Source organism: Rana temporaria, chromosome 2, assembly GCF_905171775.1.
Source record: "Rana temporaria chromosome 2, aRanTem1.1, whole genome shotgun sequence".
In the NCBI taxonomy this organism is placed as follows: domain Eukaryota; kingdom Metazoa; phylum Chordata; class Amphibia; order Anura; family Ranidae; genus Rana; species Rana temporaria.
This window is the reverse complement of record NC_053490.1, coordinates 218,828,258-218,843,129: the sequence shown is the minus strand read 5'-3', so window position 1 is coordinate 218,843,129 and position 14,872 is coordinate 218,828,258. Positions and strand designations below refer to the sequence as shown.

The following is a 14,872-nucleotide window of genomic DNA, read 5'->3' as shown; positions in this document are numbered from 1 at the left end:
CTGCAGTTTTAAACAGCAGGTAAAATGTTCAAATGTGTTATTTGCAATTGATAAGACCCAAGTGAACAAATTAAAAATATACCAGCAGTGCTGTGCAGCAGGCAGTATTTGTAGAGCGACTTTCCTTACATGCTGCTGTTGAAATAAATTCCAATTAAAATAATTGCACACCTAAAAAGTGACACATGTATAACTATTGAAAAGAATGACAAATACCAATCAGCGTTGCCTGAAAAAAACTAAATTAAAGTTTAGTTTGATTATTAGCATCAAACAGAGAAAGTTGCATACAGATTTGTCAAAAAGGAAAAGAATATATTGCTAAAAAATATTTCATAGCTGGTGGTTTGTACAGTGGCAGTCATAGAAAAATGAAAGAATAAAATAACATTCTATCTCACTAATGAAATGGATTCTACAGTCATTTTGAAAATGCTGGATTAAAAAGTTTAACTTTTCCATAAAATCTGGAATCTCTTTCCAAAACTAGGTGTAGATATGAGATGATCATCACCTGATGTCTATGGGAAAACCTAAAACCTCATCCATCCCATCTTATGGAGCAACCTCTTTAAAATACTTTATTTTACCTAAATAAAGTTGATATTTGGAGTTGCATGCCTGGTCCTTTCTCCTCATCCATCCCTCCTATTCCATAGCATAAAACAATATGCTTATGTCACCAGAGTGTTCATGTAAACACCTGAAACTGTGGCTCTAGATATCTTACAATATTTGGTTTGTACCTGCAGCTTCCTCTAAGTCTTCGTTCACACCATGTCAAATCACATGCCCAATCTGAGCCTATTTCTGGCAAGGGCACTGTCCTGATTCTGGCAACGGCACTGTCCGACAATTTCAATAGACATCTGTGCTGGAACCGGGACACAGATGTCTCCCAAATCGCCCTCGAAGTCGGACCAAAATGCTGGTTTGAAATCCTGAGAGTTCAGATGAACACGCACAATTTCAAACCCGCATTCAGTGTGAACTTAGGCTAATTGTCCTCCTGAAATCTTACTTTGTCATATAAATATTAAAGTGAATTTAAAGATTCATGATTTGAGCTGGGCACTCTATAGTGTTTTTTCATCTCTCTCCAAAGCTCTGAGTCCCATGGCTTTCTCTTGCTCCGCAGCTCTGTTATCAGCCTGATAACTTCTCGACTTCTGACACAGGAGATAAAAGAAGCCTGACATTTGTGCCGTGGGAGGTTGCTATAAATAGATTAGCAGACAGCTAGCCTTCTCACAGTAGAGCTCTGCACATTCCATCCTTCCTTCCATCCTTCCTCCAATGTAAAGTGGGGGTGTGTGCCTTTCCTCCAATCAGCTGTCTTGGCTGTATGCCCATACTTCACACTCAGTGCTGAACAGGAAGAAAAAATCTGTAACATGATGTGCACTTTTTAACCGCTTAAGGACTGCCACACGACTATTTACATCGGCAGAATGGCACGGCTGGGCACATGAATGTACAGGTATGTCCCTTTTAAGATGCCCAGCCAGTCCTGTCCTCCCTGACCATGCCCGCGGGACCCGCGGATCCGATTGCCACCGTTGTTCTGCGATTGGGTCACAGAGAGGAAAAACGGGGAGAGGTGAGTGTAAACACACCTTCCCTGTTCTTCCTAGTGTGGCTGTCAGTGATCGTCTGTTCCCTGCGTTAAGGAAACGACGATCAGTGACGTCACAAGCACAGCCACGCCCCCCACAGTAAGAACACTCCCTTAGAACACACTTAACCCCTACAGCGCCCCCTCCTGGTTAACCCCTTCACTGGCAGTGTCATTTTACAGTAAACAGTGCATTTTTATAGCACTTTTCACTGTGAAAATTACAATGGTCCCAAAAATGTGTCAAAAGTGTCCGCCATAATGTCGCAGTCATGAAAAAAATCACCAATCGCCGCAATTAGTAGTAAAAAATCGACCTAAACTGAGGGGAAAAAAATTATATATTTTTTGGGGATATTTATTATAGCAAAAAGTCAAAAATATTGCATTTTTTTTAAATTGCCGCTCTATTTTTGTTTATAGCGCAAAAAATAAAAACTGCAGAGGTGATCAAATACCACCAAAAGAAAGCTCTATTTGTGGGAAAAAAAGGACGGCAATTTTGTTTGGGAGCCACGTCGCACGACCGCACAATTGCCAGTTAAAGCGACGCAGTGCTGAATCAGTCTGGGTCTTAAGTGGTTAAAGGATATATAAAGCCAAAGACAGCAGATATACATGTAAAACTTATGTAGGGAGATTTGTTTCATCCCTGTGTATCATGCAAGGTTGGATATATGTGAGGGTTTACATCCGCTTTAAATCATAACTCCAGAGAAAACTTTTTGTGACAGCTACAGCAGTAGCACAGTGTGGCAACGCTACAGTGATTGCAGCACTGTAACCCTGTTAAAGAAAATGAAGACTCAACTGAAAAGTAGAATAACTGGCTATTTAGATCTTAAAGTGGGTGCTTTGGTTAACAACATATATTGCTGCATTACCACTTTTGACTGACCGCAGCATATAGGTAATCTTAGTTTTTTTTTCAATAGTTTAACTTAATTAATTAACCACTTAAGCCCCGCACCATTTTTCTTGCCAAAGACCAGGCCACTTTTTGCGATTCGGCACTGCGTCGCTTTAACTGACAATTGCTCTGTCGTGCGACATGGCTCCCAAACAAAATTGGCGTCCTTTTTTTCCCACAAATAGAGCTTTCTTTTGGTGGTATTTGATCACCTCTGCAGCTTTTATTTTTTGCGCTATAAACAAAAATAAAGCGACAATTTTGAAAATAAAAAAACAATATTTTGTACTTTTTGCTATAATAAATATCCCCCCAAAAATATATATAATTTTTTTCCCCTCAGTTTAGGCCGATATGTATTCTTCTACATATTTTTGGTAAAATACAATTATGGCATGTTTATTATTTTATTTTTTTACTAATAATGTTGGTGATCTGCAATTTTTATCATGACTGTGACGTTTTGGTGGACACATTAGACACTTTTGACACATTTTTGGGACCATTGCCATTTTTACAGCGATTAGTGATATAAAAATGCACTGATTACTGTAAAAATTACACTGGCAGTGAAGGGGTTAACCACTAGGTGGCGCTGAAGGGGTTAAGTGTGCCCTAGGGAGTTCTTCTAACTGTAGGGGGGATGGGATCGGTGTGACAAGACAGTGATCACCGCTTCCGATTACACTGTCCTGTCACTAGGAAGACTGGGGAAATGCTTGTTTACATCAGCATTTCCCCATTCTTCCTCACCGTGACACGATCGCGGGTATGCCCGTGGACATTGAGTTCGCGGGACCCGTGGTTGGAGTCACGGAGCTCGCAGCGGCGCGCGTCCACAATGCTGCTTCTTAAAGGGGACATATATATATATGTCCTTTTGCCTGTCCGTGCCATGCTGCAGATGTATATCTGCGTGCGGCAGGCGGCAAGCTGTTGAAGAGCAGCTAAACTTAGCACAACTCTCCCTTATTGTATATAAAGCAAAAAGATCAGTTTCACTGTGTGCCATGTTTGACATTTAATTAAACTTCTATATGAAATGTTTTTAACTGCAGTGGCAGCTTTGTCATATCTAAACATTATTTTTAAGAGCCTATTTACACCTAAGCATGCATTTTTGTGTGTTTCTTGGCACATCGATGCACATTACCCATTCATCTGTATTGGGCCCTCAATACACATACATAGACCAAAAATGTACTGGCCTCATGCAATGCTCGTATTCTTCATTGGATGTATTGTAATGTAGTGAGGCGAGTATATTAATCCATGTATGCATGCTGGGTGCCAAAAAATGAAAGTGAATACCACTATACTGCAGCAACACTATTAAATTGCCCATGAAAACAATACATTCAGAAGCCTGATTACACTGCGGGTAGGCTGGGTTTTTTTTTTTTTCTCGTACATACCTCGATATCTCCGTTTCATCCCTTGGCTTCTGGGTATGATTCTTGTGGGGCTGGGCGGTCCTAGTTGATTGACGTTCCTCCGACCGACGCATACTTGACGTCACGACTTTCCGAAAGAAGCCGAACGTCGCTGCGCAGGCGCCGTATAGAGCCGACTCTATACGGCGCCTGCGCAATGACGTTCGGCTTCTGTTGGAAAGTCGTGACGCGCAGTATGCGCCGGTCGGAGGAACGTCAATCAACTAGGTCCAGCAAGAATCATACCCGGAAGCCGAGGGATGAAACGTCGATAACGAGGTATGTACGAAAACAAAAAAAAAACAGCCTACCCGCAGTGTAATCAGGCTTCTGAATGTATTGTTAGAAATTTTTAGGGGGAACCTCCACTTTAATACTACAGAATATGATTATGCGTTGAGAGTAGCTGCATCACTAGTCAGCATCAGTAGGTATACAGCCAGCATTAAAGCAATGTCATAACTGTGAATATGATAATAATCATAATCCAAGACCCTAATAACATCCTCATTACAGCACTAGAGTTGAGCAGTCACCTGGATGTTCGGGTTCGACGGGTTCGGCCGAACTTCGGAAAAAAGTTCGGGTTCGGGACCCGAACTTGACCCCGAACCCGAACCCCATTGAAGTCAATGGGGACCCAAACTTTTCAGTACTAAAATGTCTCTAAAAAACGAATGGAAAGGGCTAGAGGGCTGCAAATGGCAGCAAAATGTTGGTAAGAGCATGGCAAGTACTCTGCAAACAAATGTGGATAGGGAAATAACTTAAAATAACATAAAATACATAAAAAAAAAAAATCCTGACCTCGGTCCATATGGAGTAGGAGGTTGAGGTGGCGATGGATGTGGCCGTGTAGGTGGAAGCGGTGGTGGAGGAAAAGTAGCTAAAGTGTTTATCTCACACATACAGATATGGAGGAAAAACTGCAAACACTGGAGGAAACACTGCAAAATATATTTTTTTGCCCTAAATGGGTGTTTTTTGAATAGAACAATAGAAGAACACTAGCTAAAGTGTTTATCTCACACGTACATATATGGAGGAAAAACTGCAAACACTGGAGGAAACACTGCAAAATATGTTTTTTTTTGCCCTAAATGGGCGTTTTTTTAATAAAACAATAGAAGAACACTAGCTAAAGTGTTTATCTCACACGCACAGATATGGAGTAAAAACTGCAAACACTGGAGGAAACACTGCAATTTTTTTTCTTTCCCTAAATGGATGTTTTTTTGAATAGCACAATAGGAGAAAAGTATCTAAAGCAGGGGTTCTCAACCTTCTAGTGCCGTGACCCCTTGATAAAATTTCCCAAGTTGTGGGGACCCCTAACAGTAAAATTATTTTCGTAGTGTGGGTTGTCAGCACCCAAGGCAAGACAAGTAATTTGTGCCCCTAACCCGCGGACATTTAGCTCTCCCTGAGTCCCTTCCACTCATACAGTATTAAAACCCCTTATAGTACATTTTAGGATGTTCCACTCTTTCTCTTTGTGCTCCTTTCTTTCCTTTTTATCTCTCTCTATCCTAATCCCTAATCCCCATCCCTCGCTCTAACCGTCTTTCTTGTTCGTTCTATTATTCTTTCACTCCCTTTTTATTTGTTCCTCCCCCTCTTTTCCTCTCTCTTCCATGTATTCTCTATTTTTATACCTTCTCTTACTCTTTGGTAGGGAATGGGATGAGTTGCAATGCTGGGGGGATTTTTGATCAGCCAACTTAGGTGCTCTTGATCAAGGTCATCTACTGATCTGATAACTGTAGTGGGGACTTTTAATGGCAACTCTAATCACAGGTAGTGTTACTCACTGTGTGTCTTGTAGCAGTGACACCTATGCCGAAATCAGGAGATAGGGTCTCCTCCAGCCCCTCCCACTTCACATCCTTTACCAGTCAGTTGACTTCTAGTTTCTGCCCCCCACCCATGCCATGAACTGAATGGGCTCCAGGAACAGCCCAGGTGGACTGCTGCGAAAAGGCTGGGAGAATGGTGCAAATCATCATTTGGCACCCGAGGGGGTCCCGAACCCCCAGGTTGAGACCAACTGATCTAAAGGGTGTATCTCACAGTAACATATGCAGTGCTGGTGTAATTTGATTTCTGAAGCAGGACTGACTCCTATATATTTCTCTCCCTACAAGCAAAAGCAGGAACCTTTCCCTAAAGTATCTAATGCAGAGTATCTCACAGTAACATAAGCAGTGCTGGTGTAATTTGATTTCTGAAGCAGGACTGACTCCTATATATTTCTCTCCCTACAAGCAAAATCAGGAACCTTTCCCTAAAGTATCTAATGCAGAGTGACTTGCTGTGCTATGTAGATCACTGAGTAATTTGATTTTCTGAAGCAGGACATTCTGACTCCTATCTAAAACTCTCCCAGCAGCAGCAGCCTTTCCCTACCCTATCTAAAGCAGAGTGACGAGCTGTGCTATGTGCCTCTAGCTTATATAGAGGCTGGGTCACAAGCTGCACTGGCCAATCACAGTCATGCCATTAGTAGGCATGGCTGTGATAGCTTCTAGGTCACACAAATAAAACAAATGGCGATTGGCTGCCCTGCAGCGCGCCATTACATTGCCGAACACCGGACCCGAACTTACAGTAAATTGTCCGGGTTCGGGTCCGGGTACCAAAAATCCAAAAGTCCGATACGAACCCGAACTTTACAGTTCGGGTTCGCTCAACCCTATACAGCACATTGATCTAAATCTTGGTCCCAGCTCTGGTCATATCCAGTCCTCCTCTGCCATAGGACAACTCAACATCAGAATAAGACAAACAGAATACAAATCTGGACTCTAGGATGACAAAGTGATTTTTTCTTTTTAAATGTCATCTAAAGTAGTATTTTTAAAACATAACACATTTGTGTAAAAAAAAAAAGATTTACTTACCAAAACAAGAATTGACAAATCCATACCACTGGCAACCATAATCTCCACCAATCCATTCACCTTGAATGCTGGATGTAAAACTCAGTGTTGTACCAGACACACACACTAGCATGTCACTGACACTGATATTTAGCAGCATCATGTTGACAGGTGTTCTCAGTGTTTTGAATTTGCAGAACAGAACCAACACAATGAAGTTGTTCAGAAACCCAAAGACAAGAATAAATCCAAGAAAGATGGCTACCACCGTGTGTCCTGTCCTAGACATTACAGGTTCTTGTGATTGGGAAGCATCATAGTCCAGGTTTAAAGAGGATTCATAGCTGAGATTTGTTGTCCAGTTTGATTTCATGTCAGACATCATTGCAGATTTAGTAAAGCAGATGTCTGAGGTAGCATGAAGCAGTAAGATTCAGTAAGCTTGTCTGATTATTTTCACCATGTAATTTCTTTCATTCAGATTTTATAGACCCCAATCTAAAAAACAAAAGTAAAAAAAGTAGTTATACATTTTGCTGAAAAGTATTTATAGGACATTTAATAAACATTTGATATTTTACATACCACATTATGTTCTTGAATGTATCATATTTTATTTTTTCTTAGGGTCCGTCTACCCAAAATTTATCTTTTTTTTTTTTTAAACAGGCGCTGGATAGTTAAGCTGCCCACTGCTGTATATATCTTTGTTATCTACTGATGAAATATTTGTTCCTGAGTGCCAGGATCTACATATCATTTGGCCTTTATGGGAAGGCTTAGATGTTTTATACTTTATATTTTTTTATGTATTTATTATAGAGAATGTAGTGCAAGGTTCTGGAGCAAACAATGGGCAAGAACACTCAAATTTTCCCAGACTCTGAATATTTATGGCAGAGAAATCTTGTTCTTGGAGTATACAAGACATATAAAAAGCCTAGGGTTTACTCAGCCCACCAGGGCCCAACTATAGCAACAACTTTGTTTTGCATGGACTGACCCTTTAACGTCCAGTTAAAGCTTGCTCAAAGGTAGTTACCTAAACTTAGGTGGCTGATGGAGGCACGTACGCTGACAAGTGTCAGGGCTCAGCGACCCTGATATACAGTATCGTGGTCAGCGTAGAGGGGGAGGGTAGAAACTGGTAGGATCAGCCAGAATGCAGGTGGAAGTAGATTTAGGTATAGTTAGGATTTACTTGGAATGCTTCTTTAATAATTTTATGTACAGAGTAATTGTTAATTTAGTCCTAGTGCCCATGTAATATTTTCTCAAGCAGCAGGCTGCAGATACAAAAATAGATGCTTTCTATGAGAACAGCATTTTGTTTGCAGCAGTCTTACACACTCCTTGCTTAGTTAGACGTACAACTTTGTAATGCCTTCCCACCACAGTATATACATTACAGATGCAGGCGCTTGGCGACAATAAAATGTCTGGTTGTAAATGTTTTCAGATTAATCTTTTATTTACACAAATTCAAAGCAGAGAGAAATGTAATAAGAAAATTAACTTTAAAGTGGTTGTTAACTCACTAACGTAACTTCACATTGTCCTCTCAGTTGTTAACTGTAATGGCCCCCTTTAACTGTGCTTTTTAAAAATAATGAGGAGAGAGGTGGCCCCGCCTGCTGCCTCTGTTGGGCCGAGAGAGGAGATAGGTCAATGAGCGCAGATCAGCGCTCTGTAAACAAGCTATACACAGAATTATTTTTATGCAGCACAGTCACAGGGGGCCATTACAGTAAAAAAAATGTGATTGTATTACAAATAAACAGTAATTTGAGCAGCAGGATGGGAGGGGTCGGTGCGCACACAGAGCTGACAGGCAGAGAGGGGAGGGGGAGAGAATAGAGGAGAGGATACAGGAGACATAGAGAAGGCTGTGGCTGATGGAGGCATGTACGCTGACAAGTGTCAGGGCTCAGCGACCCTGATATACAGTATCGTGGTCAGCGTAGAGGGGGAGGGTAGAAACTGGTGGGATCAGCCAGGTATTGCAGGTAATACAGGGAGTCAAATACACAGCACAAGTACATGCTTTATGGGAACAGGATCTTTATTTTATTTTTTGGGTTACCAAACGCTTTAAATGTAAAGCCAAAATGTTTTTTATTTTTTATTTTGTTTGGCGTAAGAAAGGGTTTTCAAACCTGTCATTTTTGTTGTTGCTATCTCTGTCTCTACTGGGGGAATTAACCCTCTCTGATTGTTCTAGTAAAAGTTGTTACTAGGAAGTTAAAGAATATTTAAAATTGTAAGTTCCTACTGGAACATGAGGGGGAAATCTTTCACCATTTGCTGAGGTGACAACTACAAAAGGATTTCGCTCACTTTGGAGAAATTTTCTTACACTTCTTCATGTGCCTATAGGACAGGAAGTAAAGCAAAATTTGCTCAATAAGATTTAGATAGCAGGGAAAAAAAACAAACAACTGTACCACTCTATCTGCAAAAACAATATAAAACTACCCCTGAAGGACCCACTGGAAATTGCCAAGGTTCTTTCCCCAGTAGATTGCTCAGCAGTCAAGCACACAATCACAGTCACTCTCTGCCTCAAAAAACAGTCTAGGGGATAGGATGGAGAGAATTGAGTGGGACACTCCAAAAAGAGGACAGGTTGAGGACAAAAAACTTCTTTCTGAAATGCTGAAACAGAAGTCCTTGCAATGGCAAACTGTGGACTTGGCTTGTAGTAGAAGCAGTTAAAAGATGAATTCCTTCTTTAGAGCACCAAGAGCAGAGTCCCTTCACAAAGAGCTGACTCTCTAGCACAAGAGAGGTGGACGCAGCTCACAAGTCTCTAAGATCTCTCTTACTGTCTGTACTCACAAATGTCTAGGGAAAGTTGGTTTCCTCCTTTCAACATCCATGCAAGACCAGACTAGATCTTCAGAAGACAGCTCCCCAGTCAGCTCTGTGTAGCTTCAGCATCTAGGCTCTCAGGTCGACCACATGAAGCCTCACAAACAGCAAACACGTTGTAGCAGAAGGAAAAGACCCAAAAGCTATGTGCCATCGTCCCTGGGCCTATGTTTCAGAGAGATCTCCAGCTCTCTGGAAAGCAGACGTAACAGGCAAACCAGCAGCAGCTGAAACACTGCTCTAACTAATCACATGCAGCTGCACTGATTACAATGAGCACAACTAAATTTACCTATCACAATTACATCTTGAGGCAGTTTGTGGGATTGGGTGATTATTTTTCATCATGTTTGGACATTACGTGTGGCGTTCCCCAGGGGTCAGAGTTGGGCCCTAAATTGTTTATTCTTTATATCAATTATTTATGTATGTATGGTGTCAAACATTTTGAAGATGGTGCCATTTGCTGATGATACTAATATTTTTTGTTCAGCCACTGATTTGCAGTGTCTAATACAAGTGATTAATACAAAATTGAGGAAATTGAAATTATGGTTTGATAGAAATAAATTATCAATAAACCTGAACAAAACCCTTTGGGAACTGCAGCATTAACACACAAATAGGTATTCAGATGGAAGGGGTTCATATTGAAAGAGTTAATGAAATAACATTTCTCAGGGTGATAAAAGATGATCAAATCTGTTGGAAATCACATATTAAGCATGTGCAGTCCAAAGTATCCAAAACTATAGCAGTTTTAAATAAAATAAGACATGTTCTGGATTATAAATGATTCTGTATTTTATATTGTTCAATAGTTCATTCATATTTCAATTATTGTGTAGAAGTTTGGGGCAATAATTATATAACTAGAATATATCCATTGCTCATACTGCAAAAGAAAGAAATGGGGATTATTTATGGGGCAGGATACTGTATTGGGATCACACAAACTCATTATTCTTACAGTTAAAATTCAAGGACATGGTGCAGTTACAGACTGCACAAATACTATTTAAAGCAAAAACTATTTATCACCTGGAAATATACAAAACTATTTTTTTTTGCAAGTGAGGGGAGTTATAATCTATTCAATTTTAAGACTTTGATTGTGTAGACAACTAAGAAAGCTTCTGTATTTCTATTTGTGGAGTGAAACTGTGGAACAGTTTCAATGTGGAGCTCAAGAAATGTCTAAGCATAAACCAGTTTAAAAAGAGGTATAAAGAAATTATTTTTTCAAGGTGTAAGAATGAAGGTGTTTAAACTGTTATTGTGTGTTTGTTTATTAATATTGTTCTTGATTTTTTTTTTGTATTGTTAGTTTTGTTTAGGTGTGTATGTGCATGTATGCATGCATATATGTGTATGATTGTGTAGTTAGATTATTGGTAATTAGTTTATTATATTTGCATTATTAAAGTGGAGTTCCACCCAAAAGTGGAACTTCCGCTTAATCCACTCCTCGCCCCCTTACATGACACATTTGGCATGTCATTTTTTTGGGGGGGGGAGTGGGGGCTTCAGTAGGAGTGGGACTTCCTGTCCCACTTCCTCCTTCCGCCCAGGGACCGCTAAGGCGATACCTCATATGACCTTTTAGCGGCCCCTCCATGTAGGCGATCACCTGGGACATGTAACAGGTCCCAGGCGATGGCCTGTGCACTCGGTGCGCTGTGCCGTTCATGAATGCGCAGTGAGTGCCTGGCCGTGAAGCCAAAAGCTGTCACGTCCGGGTGCCCACAGTTACAATAGAGGCATCGGCGGAGAAAAGGGGGGGGGGCGAAGCTCCGGGCCGCGCGGCGCTGGAACGTGGAACAGGTAAGTGTATGTTTATTAAAAGCCAGCAGCTACACTTTTTGTAGCTGCTGAGTTTTAATAAACATAAAAAAAGGCTGGAACTCCCCTTTAAGTATTGTATGACTTTATAGCGATGTAACATTGAATAGTTTATAATTATTAATGGAGAAGGGGTGGGATTAGATACGTTTGTACTTCTTTCCACTCATTTTCAGATATGTAAACTAAAGTTTTTTTCCTTCTCTTGTAACTAGTTGTTTTGTGATTGTCTACTACTGAATGATTACTTCTTTTATGTTTTTTTTTCTCACTGACCACAGTGAGCCAGCGCTAAATAAAACTAATCCTAGCACCTATCTAGGAAGGTGCAACAAAAAATGAAGACTTTCCACTGTGACGCATGTGTTCTAGCAACCAAGGACGCTATGCAGGCAGGCTGCCTGTGTCCTAGAAAACAATGACATAATTGGTTGTAAAGATGCTGATGGTCACACAGTCATGGTTTCTTATAATGAACAAAGAAAACGAATAACACTTTGCGGGCTCCCCGTAGGGATGTATACCGGATGCTTATTCTTGATGAAGGTCTGATATGAATTTTAAGGAGGACCCCATGCAAAAAACAAAAACATTTCTGGGGTCCCTCCTAAAATGGGTCTGGTATGGATGTTAACAGGGTAATCCTACGCAAAACAAAAGAAAGCATGGGGTCCCCCCAAATCCATACCAAACCCTGCTGTGAAGCAGGAACAAAGATTGTCTCTGGACAGCCGCACTCTGAACAAATTGTAGCCTTTTATTAAAAGAAGGACATCACTACAAGTCACAGCAAAATAAAATAAAACCTCACGTCTGAAGCGTTTTCGCACTGAAACTAGTGCTTAGTCATTAGCTATGACTAAGCACTAGTTTCAGTGCGAAATGCGTCAGAGGTCAGGTTTTATTTTATTTTGCTGTGACTTGTAGTGCTGTCCTTCTTTTAATAAAAGGCTACAATGTGTTCAGAGTGCGGCTGTCCAGAGACAATCTTTTTTCCTGCTTTGCTAAGCGCATTGCCTGCACCTGAGTTGTCTGCAACAGAGGATATTCATCTGGGATCCCACCTGGAGCGGCTATTCCCTTAAACTCTGTTGTGAGCATGCAACCTGGCTGGAAAGGTGGGGAATAGAGCCAGCAGCCCCCTTTATGAACCATACTAGGCCACATTCCCTCAACAAACATAGGGTTCTTTGCCAGAAGAGCCCCATGTACTTGATTTATGTACCAGTTCATGTACTACAAGCTATAAACGTATATATATATATATATATATATATATATATATATATATATATATATATATATATATATATATATATATATACACAAATATGTTTAATTTGAAATACCTTATATTAAAGCTTTTTGCATAATTTTATGTACAGTACATTGAATCTAAAAGCAAACCAGGGGATGAGATAAACCACAAAATGCAGTACCAACTGAAAAACTGATATTTTGCTGCAATTTCATAGAAAAATAAACCTATTACATGAGAGCAAGAGCATGATAAGCTGTATGCTGAAGGAAGGAAATATCAATTTCTTGGCTGTTTTGAAATGTACACATTTATGCATTTTCTATCAGGTGTCTCTTATAGGTTTCCAATCATGCTTTCATGTTTAGCATGTGAAATTAAATTGTAATCCAAAACTGCCCTGTGGCATAGGGCAGCTCATATTATTTAAATATGCTAACACAATAAAAATGTGTGCTTTGTTAATTCAGAACAGTTATTATTCTACCAGAATATTTTGTGTCTACCTAGTATGCATAATATTTTATAGTTTTATAGTTTTTAATAAATGTGTTGCTTTATTAAAACAGATGGTATTTAAATCGATACAAAAATATAGTGAAGTCCCTGTCCTTTCACTATCTCGGCGCTATGGAGCTGAGACTATCACAAAAATAGACTTGAATATTGATCTCACTATTATAATAATCACAGTAAAAGAATGATTATCAACAATCTTCAAATACTTTAAAATCCAATACTTTAAAAGATCCTCCAATTTAAAATATACTAACAGCAGCCGCTTAAATGCAATAACATGCAATAAAATATTCAAAAGTCAGTAAATGCCCACAAGTGCTTATCCCTCAAGAACTCAAATTACTATAGCAGTGCTATCGTCCCCTTCTGTTGTGACAAGCTTTCTTATGAATAATCGCACATAGGAGGAAAGAAAAGTAGATGACAGATGGTGAACCAAAAGTCCAAATGAGTACAGGTGATCCTAGTACATTGGTGAAGAGGTGCACATCACTCCAAACTTCTCACACTGTGCGTCACACACCCCTTCGGGGTTCTCACTCACCAGAAGGTTGAACTCATCAGGCTTTGATATAATAATTATCCACTGCTCATCCTGGAGACTGTCTCTATTGTGTTTGGTGTCCCATGGGTGCTTAGATAAAAGAAGGGGAATACTCACAATAGTATAATTCCAATTTTTCCCCCTTTATTTATCAATAAGCAAACTCCACAAAAAACGTCAATCCTATTGTTTTCAAAGTAATAAAAGACGCTATCCACTTCCCAGGAGATGAAACAACTCGTGTTCCAAGAAGTCAGCATCCACCGCTACTTCCGGGTAAGTACTTCCTGGTCGTGGAATGCACAAATCGTCACTCCTGGATGTCGTAAGGTCATACCTTGCTGCGTTTCGTCGAACACGGAACACAAGTTGTTTCATCTCCTGGGAAGTGGATAACGTATTTTATTACATTGAAAACAATAGGACTGTCGTTTTTTGTGGAGTTTGCTTATTGATAAATAAAGGAAGAAATATCTGAATTATACTATTGGGAGTCTTTCCCTTCTTTTATCTAAGCACCCATGGCATACCAAACACAATAAAGAGTCTCCAGGACATGGATGAGCAGTGGATAATTATTATATCAAGGCCTGATGAGTTCAAACTTCTGGTAAATGAGAACCCCGAAGGGGTGTGTGATGCACAGTGTGAGAATTTTGGAGTGATATGCACATCTTCACCAATGTACTAGGATCACCTGTACTCACTTGGACTTTTGGTTCACCATCTGTCATCTACTTTTCTTTCCTCTTATGTGCGTTTATAAGAAAGCTTGTCACAACAGAAGGGGAAGAGAGCGCTGCTATAGAAATTTGAGTGCTTATTATAAGCACGTGTGGACATTTACTGACTTTTGAAGATGGTATTTAAAGGCCATCACTTGTAGGGTTTTTGTTTTTTATTCCATTTAAGATAGAAAGCAGGGTCATGCAAATTATTCGAAATAAAGCCATGTGTCCAACTATGCATCCAGAACTTCTGATTTAAAACATAGATATAGC

At 40.0% G+C, this 14,872-nt stretch overlaps 1 protein-coding gene across 1 annotated transcript in view; it reads right to left on the bottom strand.

Annotated features, from left to right (window-relative positions):
• Positions 1-14,872, bottom strand: part of LOC120926495 (pinopsin-like) — a 204,402-nt gene that overhangs the window by 115,609 nt on the left and 73,921 nt on the right. Inside the window, exon 2 of the mRNA XM_040336458.1 lies at positions 6,859-7,335. Within this exon, the coding sequence (XP_040192392.1) occupies positions 6,859-7,222 (364 nt within the window). The 5' untranslated portion in view covers positions 7,223-7,335. The remainder of the gene's footprint in view (positions 1-6,858; positions 7,336-14,872) is intronic.